We start from the raw sequence: 13,326 nt of genomic DNA on the forward strand, positions 1-13,326 counted from the left end.
AAAATATAAAATAAAGGTGATGTACCAACAGTATCATAGTTAATATATTATCACATTCACTACAAACAGTAAGAAAGAAAGGAAGCAAGAGACAAAGAACATTAAACACAAAAAACTAGAGAGGCAGTGATGAGAAGGACTGCAGGCCTACACTGCTCGACATCTGCTGGAGATATATATATATATATATATATATATATATATATATACACATATATCCAGTGCTTCTGGGAGTCAGCCCCCCGCCTCCTTTTCACCTTCATCTTCTGTCTCTCTCCCACTCCTTGCTTCCTTTTGGTCTTCTGGTTTGTGTTCAGATCAGGTTTTAATATTCAAAAATATGTACTGTCTTTATGAGCCATTGCTTTGCTGAAATAATATGCTCTGTAAATCAAACTAATAGTCTGAGGCTGGGCACTAAACACGATTTACCAGAGTTCCGAAAATTATCTATCTACGTCTGTGAGGTTGTAAACGATGGAACAACCACTTGTCAGAAATACAACATTACTTCTAAAAATCCACTTTTATGTCATTGCAACTGTCCCAACATTAATCAAGTTGAGTCCTCTATGAAATGTAAGCTTTTCCCTGCCTTACATGTTCAATTTATAGCAGTGTCTTGGCACTCAGTTCACAAGAAAAGGGGTGGAAATTAACTGGGTGACATTCAAATAGCAAAGGAATGCCTGGTTAGGGATGACCTCCCAGATCTACTGTCTCTAAACCATACTTATCTTCTTACTTCACTACACCCCACAGCTACAGCTGTATCTTTTCCTCACAGTCTGAAACCACCTGAGGCCTGGTTCTATGTACATCTCACTCCTGACATGTTTAAGGCGCAGGGCCCTGATATGATTCAGGGCCTGGGTTGGAGGTTTATGTGAGTCAAGGCCACACGATGAATCTCTATAGCCCTGCATTAAAAGTGATGTACAGTTGTGACTCTGAAGACAACTCTGAAAACAAATACTGGAGGTGTATTGTTTTACATTGTCACCCCAGGCATCAGAAGACCCCAGGCATCTTCTGTATCTTGTTGGGTGGAAGGGGGAAGTGGGATAACAGCCCAGAATGTACTTTAAGACTCTGAGAGAACCACCTACTGTGGGCTTTTAGAGACTTGGGAGCAATTGGAGGCCATGACATAAGACAAGTACATCTACTTCCAAAAGTATCTGTCTTTTTGTAAGTGAAGTTGGGCTGACAAAGAACGCTATCCGCAGTGTGCCATGAAGAGGTTACTGATATATATATAGTCTCAATTACAAAAAAAAGAAAATCTACAGGGGCCATCTCTGCTTCAAAGAACAGAGGAGGCAATTCAGTGTAGATGAGGGCATACCTGGCTGCTGTCATGAGATGCACTGAGCTGTAGTCATTTCATGTCCAACTTAGTAAATCAAGCACTACAGTACGTCTGAATTGCATTTTGGAAGGGCTACTGGATAATCCCACTCCCTAACTCTAAACACATATACATGCACCCACACACTCTCGCAATGACACAAGAAATATAATCTGTGGTCTAGGGACGCAATCAGAAACCGTAACCTGACATCAGTGCAGCCGTCAACAGCAATCCTCTAGTGGTTAGCTGTTGTTAGCCAGCTCAGCCCCGCGCTGACAGAGACTAACTGCTGTTTAGAGAACTCCTGCTGCCTGTAAAGAGACGCCGAGTTGCCAACCCGGCCTCAAGGATAGTGGAGTGGAAAACACTTATCGGCTTTACTAAACAAATAATTGAAAGAAGGCACTGCGTGAGATTATGGAAGGAAGGAAAATATGACAACCTAAACAAACTGAAGCTCTTGCGTTAGATCACCAATAGCACGATAGAATATTGACTGTAAGTGTCTGTAACAAACCTCAACACCACAAACCATGACCAGAAATAAGATGAAAACTGATATCAATACAGAAGAGAGGAGAGGTATCGTATGTACTACAAACACTTCAGGTCTTTACCTGAGTTCCTGCAGTCGTCTCCTTGTTGAGGGATCTGAATAGAAAATGCCAGCAGGTCCGGGGCCAGCAAAGACTCGGGCTTGCGAATCTCATTGAGCCAGCGGCTCATGTGCAGTTCTTTGGTGTCAGAGGGGCCCTGAATCAGAGGGACCAGCTTCTCCTTCACACCCTCTCCTGAACCTGAGAAATGGAAGGTAAACATGTGATATATTACCAATATCAGCTAAAGCTTTCTGTCAATGTTTAATCATTGGATCATGCTCAGTGTATAGAGATTTTCTAATGATCGGGGCTAGAGTTCATTTAGTGTCGAGTTACCGATGCTGCCTGTAAAACTGTAAAAGTTCCAAATCTGCCGTCTACAATCGAAAAAACAAAGAAGCAAAATGCATTTACAACATGCAATATATCTCAGTTGTAAAGTGTGTTTAAAAGTCCTGCAGTGGCCTGTCAATCATTTTTTTTTTTTTTTTTTTGGGGGGGGGGGGGGGGGGGTCTTCAAAGCAATACGAAACAACCAATCATGTTAAAGTGCAAGTGAGATCTATGAAAACAATGTAAGAACATAAAAGTTTTGCAGGAACAAAAACAGTACAGCACACTCTCAGACTATTTCATGAAATAATGTATTTGGCTTGGAGTGGCTCACTGATGAGGAAAAAAGATAACCCTATAGGCTCATTTTGATTCAGACACTCCCTGTGTTTACATTAATTCGATCAATCCCCCATGTTAATTTAAAAAAATGAATTGCACATGCTTTTGCTCTATGCATTACCATACTCTGCCTCGACATCAAGTGTGCAGTTTGACCTTGTGAACTGTATGCTATGACACTAGCTCCAATAACATCCTTGCCATCAAAGACATGGCCACAGCCCAATGACAGCACCCCAAGAGAAAACAGCAACAGAATCACATAGCTGGAAAGAAATCAAGACAAAGCTTGAGCAGGAGAAAGGGAGAGAGAGAGAAAGAAAGAAAGACAGAGTGGAGTGTGTAAAAGTATAAGTTAAAGAGAGTAAAAGAAGAGTCTAGTCTGTCTCACTCTTTCCCTCCTACACAGGCAGTAAAGTTTTAACAGGGCACAGCTGCACACACCTGGGGTCCTGGCGCACACTTTTACAGCTCCCACGGTTCCTGAGGCGCATTTCACCGTCGCACGGCTGCAGAACTTCAGCTCCAGGTTTTGGACCGAGCCTTCGAGAGTCGGTGACGGGCCTGGATATTTCACACCTAATAAAAAAAAATAAAAAAAAGTGAAAATGAACTGCAGTCCGGCAGGTTTGAACGCCGCTTCTGTGCCTATGTTTAACACTTGATTGGCCTTTTAATTGTTCTGGACCAACCAGGTGCTCTAAAACCCAGATATCCCCAACACCAGGAGGAGTGTGTTTATGTAAGCTCTGAGCGCTGGCAGGTATGCAGGGCGCATACATCTAATGAACAGCAGTAAACATTATGCTTTAAACGTAAGGGATCAGTCCATAGCAGCAACACTGTGCATGTGTTATGTGCACCTGATGTTTTGCTTCAGCTTAACTAGAAGCAGCAGCTTGTTCATAATAAAACTTGTTTTCAAAACCCTGTTTGAATGTGATCCCAAACTGACAGAGACTCAAACTACACCAGAGTTACTCTTTTATTGTATTTATATTGTCATGTGCTGCTTTAAAATTGTTTTACAAGTTCCTTGCAAATCTAACAAACTCAATGAGCATTTTAAAAGAACAAGGGCTATTAGGTGTGTGACTAATAGGTCAATATAAAGGATCTATCTTTCCAAAACAATATCCAACAGAGTCACGCCTGTATCCAGCTTGGTGCCAACTACAACTCACCTCACACTAGCATTACATCACAGGAGCCTCAAGTGTTCTTCACTTTGTGATTATTTCTCTTAATGGCAGCCTAGTGTGGAAGAACCTTTCGTCTTCCATCTTTCCAAAATGAAACAGCGTGCACTGTGGCAAGGAGTTGAGGGGGGGGGGATTACATACTCGCTATTATGATATGTCAATGTTATTTCTATGGTGAGAGGCTATTTCAAACACATGACAGCAGGAGGAGGGAGAAATAGCTGGACAGCTAAAAGATATTGTGGAGTTAAGGAAGTTCTGTGCCAAACCGCCTGTTGAGAGAAGAGAGGAGGATCCATCCATCACACGCTGCATTCTTCCAGTGAGCTGGAACTGTCCGAGGGAAGCACATTGAATTCTTACGTCACCTATTCCAATAAGGCTTTACTTTAGCTTCATTTCCTACAAGTGTACGTTTTTTATCTAGTTTTATGACACAGTGGGCCTTTTTCTGTCACATGCTGAATTTGTGGCACAACGATTTAACAACGCAAAAAGAAAACAAATGTTCAATATAAACACAATCGCTTAAAAAATGATGAAGAACAACTGTAACACATAGACTGGACACCACTGATTTATTTCATAGCTGTGCTACTAAAGGCTATGAAGGCACATTTGGCACCAGCCACTGAAGCAGCCAGATAAAAAGCAGGTTTGGTCTCGGATGAGAGGCTATCTTTCATCCACATACATTTCCTATCTGCCAATTTAGCTTACATTGATTTTATTCAACGATTCTACCTGAAACATTTCTGCATATTCAACATATTTTTGCTGGCTGTCCAGTATTTTCCTTACTTTTTCTTGCTGTTGTAAATCCCTACCAATGAATAGTTCAAATGTAGTTTCCCTGTAAAAGTGTAGACTCTGTGAGTAAGGGAATGATTTAAGTAGACACATATCCATGGCACATTTAACCAAGGGAATTACTGGAAATTGCTAAAATCCCTAACCACTGACTTCCCTCCTTTCCCTGTCTCAGACAAATTACCCATCAACCTCTCACCTGCTGTCTGAGAGGCCCTCTATAAGCCCAGATGGAAGATGGCCATGTTAATAACCGTCCTGTCTCTCCGCCTCCCACTTACTATATCTGCAGGTCAAACAGAGCAGAGCTGCATGCTTCTTTGTGGCTACCCACAGCTACTCAGCTAAATTCACAATTTAGTAGCAAGCAGTGTCTTTCTTTTCCAGTAACATTTGTAAACACATCATCACAAACTAACTTTAAAGAAGCATGTTTTTACTGTGTCCAATCCACATACATATATGCTAACATGTGTGTATGTGAACAGCACACAGATTTTTGGGGTATTTCCTGTGATCCAGGACCAGAGGGATAGCTAGAGAATGACACAGGCACTACATAAAGCTCGGCTGCCTTCTCCCCCTGGAAACAATATAGCTATATACATTTGCCATAAAAGGACTACGCCAGACATTTGGCTATATTATTGAGTGTGTCTCAGTGAACCTAAAAAAAAACATATGACCCATCTACCCTGAAAGAACAGACCCTCATAGAGAATGAATATCCAGACCCAGTGACCATTTGGCCCTTTTCAACATGCACTGAAAGAAAAATGACAGCAACAGCGATGAGTAGGTCTCAGCAAGAACTGACTGTTCCCGAGAGTCTGGAAAGATGGAAATGTTAAAAGTGCAAGCCAATCTGAAACATGACAGGGGCCTTCCCCGCTACTCCGTTTGCTCTTTGATAAATGGCATTAGGAGTATCAGGATAACATATCCCCCTTGCCCATGTAGATGTCCTAAAGGGCATGGTGCACCTGCTGGGTTGGTGGCTGTTGCATGGGGGGGCTGTGGACAATGTTTTGTCCAGCTGTTGGGACCATAAAAATGTGGGGTACACAGGAAGAGTAAAAACAGAGGGGTTGGTAGTTTGCCGGCTTCAACAGTGGTATTCTGTGTTTTTTATATGTGTAAGGTGCATTAGTGTGTGTGTGTGTGTATTACAACCAGACGTGTGTGTTTCTGTGTGTGACTTGAGTGACCGAGTGAGTGAATGTGTGTGGTGCTGTTACTCATCAAGCAAAGGCAGATGCAAGAAGTACATAAACACACAGCTAGAGGCCAGAGGCTATGGCACTCCATCAAACACTGAGAGGGCGGCCATTGGGCAGCTGGATTTGCCATACTAAACACTAAGAAAGTGTAGAGATGACGAAGGGAAGGAGGGATGGAAAGGAAATACTAAGGAATAGAAAGAGAATGAACACACAGATACACACACACACGCGGGACGTGGAGGTTGATTTTTTTTTGCTTTCTGCATAACTCAATCGTTGGCGTGCTCACGGTTCAGTATGTGTATGTGTGTGTGCGCAGGACATCTGCAGACTTGAAAGCCGTGCTTTACACATTCCAATGCGTCCTGTTCTCACTGCTTTGAGGAATGGCATGGGAAAGTTGTCTGCTTAAAGTGTTGGACGAGGAAAATCTACAGTTAGCATGAGACGGAAAAATAAATGCCAGGATTCTCTTTTTTGAAAGAGATACTCCTATACAAGGGTATGACCTGTTGAAGTTGAGGTTTGTAGCCACAAAAACAATGGTTGATATAGGTCAGTGTGGACTTATTTCTTATATGATTCTCAAGACAGAATCTTTGGAAACTTCTCTCAAAATTTATTGTGCCACTCAAAACTGCATCACATCTGTTCTTTGTCCGGGTGTCCCTCAGGCCATCTAGGCTAGCTTTGGTGTTTGCTGCAGTGAAGTCATATGCCATGGATAATTCCACTGGGGGGGAGATGAAAACCACTCACCATTAGCCCGCTTCACCTGGTCTGTACTGTAGGATTGGTTTGAAACTCAAGAATTGGTGTCACCATCTAACTGCCTATTATTGTTAAGGTTAATGTAAGATTACTGAGACTACAGCAGCTAATTAGAAGAGCATTGTGAGAATAGGAACAGGTGAGTGCCACATAATGCAACTCAACAGACTTCAACACCAAGAATCAAGGCAAAATCTTGTAATTGTCAGATACATACCAAAACTACTAAATTGCTGAGGTACAGGTTAGTACAACCCAAAAAGAATGTACAGCATTTTCAAGTGTATAAAAATAATAATTCAAGTCATTACATTTACACACATGCCGTTATAAATAAGAGGATGCACACAATCACTAAACCCTGTTGGTAAAAAGACAAAGAAGGTAAAAGTACCTAAAGTACTAAAACCTTGCAGTCTGGCACTGGGCCCACAGCAGCTAGGGGGCTGACAGAAAAAGAGGTAGACATAGACAAGTTGGGTAGCCTGAAAGCAGCCAGCTGAGCCATTAAGTGCTGATGCAGAAACAATAACTGTCTCTCCTAAGTCAGGAGGGGCTGAAGTAGAAGCAGTAAGTAGGAGCAGGTCTGCTGGCATCTTGCCCAGAACTGACACACAGCAAAAATACAGACACATGCAGAGAGAGTGGGACAGGAAAACAGACAAGGTGAACCAGTAGTGGTTTGTCCTGCAGTTAAAGCCGAGAAGACGGCAGCTATGTCAGTCAAACACATGTCTGCAGTGGATACATGTTTGACTGTTTATAATTTGTTGTTTAAAGAAAGATAATCACATTTTCTTCTGTGTATCACCTGTCAAATACAGCACATCAAAGCACAATTAATAGGTGTCAGCCCTTAGAATAAACCTGGTGTCATAACACTTGGCATAGATTACGGTCTTTTGCAGAGAACTTCACTTGTACACAGGAAGAGAGGTAGTTTGGATTCCAAATAACACAACAGCTGGCAGTTTATATGAGCAGCAATGGCTACCATTGTTAAATAATCATGCACACATGCAGGCCCACAGCCAGGGGTTGGGGTAATCTAGTCTATAAAAAACACTCCATCATACCAAATTCTTGTACACACACAAAGAAGTACGATTTTTAACAAAACACTTGTACAATGTAGTTGGGTGGAGTGAGAGAAAATAGTAAACAAGTGCACACACAAACAGGAAAGCTGCTTCAAAAAGCCTGAATGGAGGTTATAGTGGTGGTGAACAAGTGGCGCTCACTGCTTATAATGGTCATGGCATAAAGACAGTGATGAAGCGTAAGTGCTGGTGGTAGCAGAGGCTGGGGGTCTAATTTTCATCCCCTCCAGGTGCTGCCTGCCTTTCTGTCTGCCCACTAAAGCAGTGACACATGTTCTCCGCACATTCAAACCGTGGTTCTCTCTGCCACCGAATTACCACAATTAAGGAGTCTTCATGCGGAAGCAATTTGGCCAACACTAATGTGCCTAGGCAATGAGGTTTGGAAGACAGTGAAGTGGTGGTGGTGGTGGTGGGGGATGGAGCAGAATGTGATGCAGAGTAAAACTAAGTCAAGAGTTATAGAACAACTGAGGAAGATGAGAGAGAGTAAGAGAAAAGGGGAGAGACAGCTGTGTGCTGAGAGTGATAGAGGAACATGTGCTGTGACATAGACGATTCCCGCACTGCCACTTGTAAGGAGATGATTAGCCAGTGGTGAGATAGGTCATTAAAACACAGTTCTGGATGAGAGGGGCTGCCTCTCAATCTCCCATATCCCCAGCCTAATGCTGCCTTGACAAATTTGGTTAGCATAAGAAACAGGGGCATTCTAGCTTTGAAGTAGAAGCCAGGATGGAATGCCAGTGTGGTTCCACCACGAGAGATGCTCGAAACTACAGACCGCAGCTAATGACGCTAAACCAGCCTCTCTATTGCTGAAATGCAACTCTGGATTACTGCTCTCTCTCTCTCTCTCTCTCTCTTTCTCTCACTCATGTTTGTTCCTTTTCTCAGGCTTTCCCCTCCCCTCTCCACTTGCCTTATGGGAGAGAATGAAAGAGAAAATGAGCCGAGCATTCTGTTTACTAATAATCCACTGAGATCAATATTTACGTCTCAGCTTTGCAGAGGCTGACTGTGTCTGTGTGTGGTGGTAGCCAAGACGTGACTGGGGTTTCGGTGCTGCTGAGGCACTTCAATAGGAGTTACAGTGGAAATTTATGGCCCTGTGACGTGGAGCTATGTGCTCAGTCGGCACTAGTCGCTACCCTTAGATGGGACGGTTGGCTCACAGCAGGGAGCTAGCTCTGCAGACACTACCAGATGACATAAATACAAACAGATTTATTTAGGACTGTCATTGATTCAGGGCTTGGTAACATTCGGAGCAGTCTGCTGTGGGTGCTTTAAGCCAAACTTATAGTCCTTTTTGTTTCATGTCTCAGTGATGCTTGTTTTTTTGTATGAGCTATGCAGCGACTTCTTAAGCCAACTAACTTGTTATCAGATTAACAGTTTTAGTTACACAATTAAGTTACATCGCTCATGAAAGAATGAATGGATGGATGGATGGATGGATGGATGGATAACATTATTTACTTTCAGATCACACTATGCTCTAATGGGTTTATCTTATATTCTGTGTATACATCCTATAACTGCACACCTCGTCTGTTTAACCCATCTTCTGCTGATGACACATTGACTGACAAGTCTTTACCTCAGTAATGCTTTATAAACTAAAGCTATGAGGCGAGGTTTCATATCATATTTCAGTTTAACCTCCACGTGATGAGCTGAATGTTCCAGTTCCAAAGCTTAAATCTCCAGAAACGTTGCTTCAACCATGCTTGGCCAGCTAACTAAACTGCCATACTCAACTACCAGCCAGGCTTCTAAAAGCATGATAGATCTTTAGATCAACAACCAATTTAAAAACTATACACTGCCAATTGTATATTGGATTTAGTGGTAAGTGGAATGATGCCTTTGAGAAACCATCAATGATTCATATCAGAGAAGAAAAATAAAAAAGCTGGATCTGGAACTCGGGCTTCCAGATCCTGCACTGGGATCATCCATGTTCTCCAACATGCGTGGAATCACATCTTATTTCCCATGACGAAAAAGTGGGCTACTATTCAAACAAACGGGGAGAAAATCTTTGGCGCACTTTCAGTTCACTTCTGATTTCTTTCCCCAGAAGCTGAGCGAACAGTGTGAGGAAATGAAGAATGATGAACAGAGAACCATGGTGAGAAGTGACAACACTGATGTTCCGCGATGAGTATCAGAAGACACCAGTTGCTTGTGCAAGTTTTGTGAAAGTTGACAGAGAACCATACCTCAGGTACCTCATGTTCCTCTGATCCCATTAAGACTATAAATGTCCATGGGATCTGATGTCTAATTGAGGGATAACACAACAAACTTCTGTTTTGCATCAGCTCCAGTGGCTTCTCTTGTTATTTCGGGACTGAAGTGAGCAACAGAGAAAGAGCAGACAGCTTCACAAAGACAAAAGGAAAGTAGGAAAGGCCTAAGTCTGGATTGACTTAAAACATCATCACAATCTGCCAGGAGTGGAGCGAGAGCCGTCTGTAGCTCATTGAAGTTTTCATTGACAAGAACCGTCTCAAGTTCCATCCAAGATTTATTTATCGGTTCTCTGATGCTGACACAACGTGTTTTTAATGTCAGAAATAAGGTTGCGTATGGATGAAAAAGGCCTCTTTCTTTCCTTCCCCACTTGCTTTTCTTCCTGTCCTGATGTCAATCCGTGAAGCAGACAAGAAGACAGGCAGAAATTTCTCTCAAACCAATAAGTTACCTCTTCAAAGAAGCATGGATACTTGAGTGAGAGGCCAGGCCACGCTGAAACAGACATCTCAGGGTTTTCATTAAGCTTCCCATCTCTTTACTGACATTTGTGACAACCACAGACCATAAAAAGGGCTCTCGTCCTTCCTTTCACTTTCATTGTAGAACAATGAAAATGGACTTTCAAAACAATCTCCATGAGCTAAGTGTATGGGCTCATTATGTGACATGACAAAGCTGCATGTACCTCTGGCTTGTCTTGAATAATAGACGTGGAACATTAATGTTGTAAGCAAGAAGGCCAAGTCAAGCCCAGGAAAACAGTAAAACGTCGAGCAGAATGCAACCTCCTCTGTTCAGTATCATAGCCAGGAGAATGCTAGCAAAAGCTGGAGAGAGAAACGCAGCGGGGGGTAAAGGAGGAAAAGAAGATAGTCGGGTAAATTCTGGGACCAGACAACATTAAGTGAACAACATTGCAGGGATTAGATTACAGAGGTGATAGAGCGTTATGAAAATGGACACTTTTCCCCTCCAACAACACAGAACTATTACCGACACTTATTGTGCTGCAGCGTCACAGGGGGATTTGCGTCAGACTCATGCTCCTGAAGGCAGTTAGATCACAGGGATGTGAACTGCTGGCCATGACAGGAGCAGCCTTTTTCATGCAGTGCAGAAATGCGTAAAAACCACTGTTGACATGGTCTAAGAGGTCACATTTGTTTCCAAGCAATGGGAAATATCAGTGTGAAGAAAAGTCTAAATAAGTCTCTCTAATGTGACCTTGAATAAGCTTTCTTCCAGTTTTGTCCTTAAACCCCCAGTCCTTCCTACCTCTCCTCCACACTGTAAGTGCAGAGAGAAGTAAAAACAAAGGACTTGTTTTAATAATGATATGGTTATGAGCAAAAGCAAAAAAAAAAAAAGTTCTCCACTAATATTATCAACATGCCTCTAGTCGCTATGCAATGAGAGCATTGGCTTGCTGTCATTTGCCTTAAATGGGATCATATGGTATGAGTTCAGAAGTACATAGAGGATCTACTAAAGATGGAGGTGGGCATGCATCTGCACATATGAATGTTTCTGCGCCTGTGCCTAACCTAACACTCTATTAGGTGCCAGAGCTGGGTTTAATAAAGCAAACCAATGGCCAGTTGTAATTCTGGGTGCAGAGGTCAGCACCACTCTCAGTCTTTTTATTTCTTTCATTCTGTCACTTTTCCCTTCAGCCTTTATATTCCTGTCTCTTTCATTTTTCATTCGGCTCATTATAGTGTTCACTCTCTCTCTTCCTCTACCTCTGTTCTTTCCCTCCTATATCTGTCATGCTAAAGCTATGTCACAGCTCATATATCACCCAGCAATCATCTCGAGCACGGCTGGTGACCACCATCGACCAACTTCTACCGAACCCCCCACCCCACCCTTGTCCTTTCCAGACCACCACAGAGCTTTGTGGCTAGAAAACCAGCTGTGATGGCTGCATTAAAGCTGCATTCATCAGTGGCGGAAATGCCAATTTTATGCTGATTTTTTTCGCCTTTGACATGGCGGCGAAACAAAGCTAGGGTCAAAGTTAAGCTCGAGCCATTGTGCCCCACAGAGCTGCAGAGCTAAGACTGTAACCAAAGATTTCCGCTCAATTACAACTCATTTATAGGTAAATAGCACAAGTAGTAAAAACATGCTACTTGCTGACCCTTGCCTGTGTTTAAAAGGAATGGGTAGGCAAAACCAGTCATGTTCTTTAAAAAGCTTGTTCAAGTTTCGTGCATCACTGTCATCTGGGAAGTTTGCTGCTTTGTCCCACACACAAACACAACCAAGACTAATTTCTGTTTAATCAATGAGATACAAGGATGAAACATTGGAGCATACACACAGACCTATATCCAAGAGAAACATACACACAAACAAATACTGCTCCAGGCATTGTTTGCTCAATTTTTAAAACATATGACATATCTTTTAATTTCATGGTTTCATGGCATGAAAATGTGAAAGACTGGTGTCAATAACATGTAACTGTTTGAACTTCTGTATCTTTATCCAAAGCACACATATGCATTGTTTGGCAGGTCTGGAGTGTGGCTTCTTTGCTGTATTGCAAAAAGAATTGCATATAATTACATTATACTCAAGCTGGTTTTTCAGAGAAGACAAACAGAGGTTTAAACCCAGCTTGAGTATAACATAATTCATTTAGTTCCACTGAACAGATGGTAATGAGAAAATTTGTGCTATTATATTTTCCAGTACCAAAAATCAGACACACACTCACCATACTGTTATGCACAGTATACTGTACACTCACTCACAAATGCATGCAGACTCCAGTTATGTGTGGGAGGTCACTGTGGTCAGCATGTCACTGAATCTGAGGTTAGTAGTGGCTAGAAGCAGCGGTAGACAGGAATTACAGGCTCCATTCTACTACTGTTACTACTGCTGCTACTGCAGACCACAAAAGTATCTTGGAAGTAAAAACAAAGACAACATATAAGAGTGCTGGCCACTGACAATCAAGAGGAAAGCTATGAGACAATGAGCAGCATAACGACAGCCAAAGACAGAAAGATAATTAAAACGGCAAAGAAGTGTGCCATGCTTTTTGCTGCAGAGCTGACCGATACAACACTGGTGTTGGCTTTGATGGAATGCGAAGGAGAATAATGTAATAATGTGTCACCACAGAAGGCTCTGAGCCAAGCACACTACAGCAGAACTGGAAGCTGTGTGACAAACCAACCAGTCATGCAAAAGGCAATGACTGACAACGTCTGATTTTTTAAAGAAAATAAGGTTTTATGGTCTGTTTTCTGATTTCACTCATCTCTGCGCTAGAGAAGCATATACAATGCACTGTGCTACTCCTGTACTTGT

At 42.3% G+C, this 13,326-nt stretch overlaps 1 protein-coding gene across 3 annotated transcripts in view; it reads right to left on the minus strand.

Annotated features, from left to right (window-relative positions):
* The window catches only part of vps13b (vacuolar protein sorting 13 homolog B), a 263,370-nt gene that overhangs the window by 191,703 nt on the left and 58,341 nt on the right, over positions 1 to 13,326 (minus strand). For all 3 annotated transcript variants that reach the window (XM_028424569.1, XM_028424571.1, XM_028424570.1), the window contains 2 exons: positions 3,073 to 3,207; positions 1,972 to 2,151 (listed from right to left, as the gene is read on the minus strand). In XM_028424569.1, coding sequence (XP_028280370.1) covers positions 1,972 to 2,151; positions 3,073 to 3,207 — 315 coding nt within the window. The remainder of the gene's footprint in view (positions 1 to 1,971; positions 2,152 to 3,072; positions 3,208 to 13,326) is intronic.

The sequence above is a fragment of the Parambassis ranga genome, chromosome 16, assembly GCF_900634625.1.
Source record: "Parambassis ranga chromosome 16, fParRan2.1, whole genome shotgun sequence".
In the NCBI taxonomy this organism is placed as follows: domain Eukaryota; kingdom Metazoa; phylum Chordata; class Actinopteri; family Ambassidae; genus Parambassis; species Parambassis ranga.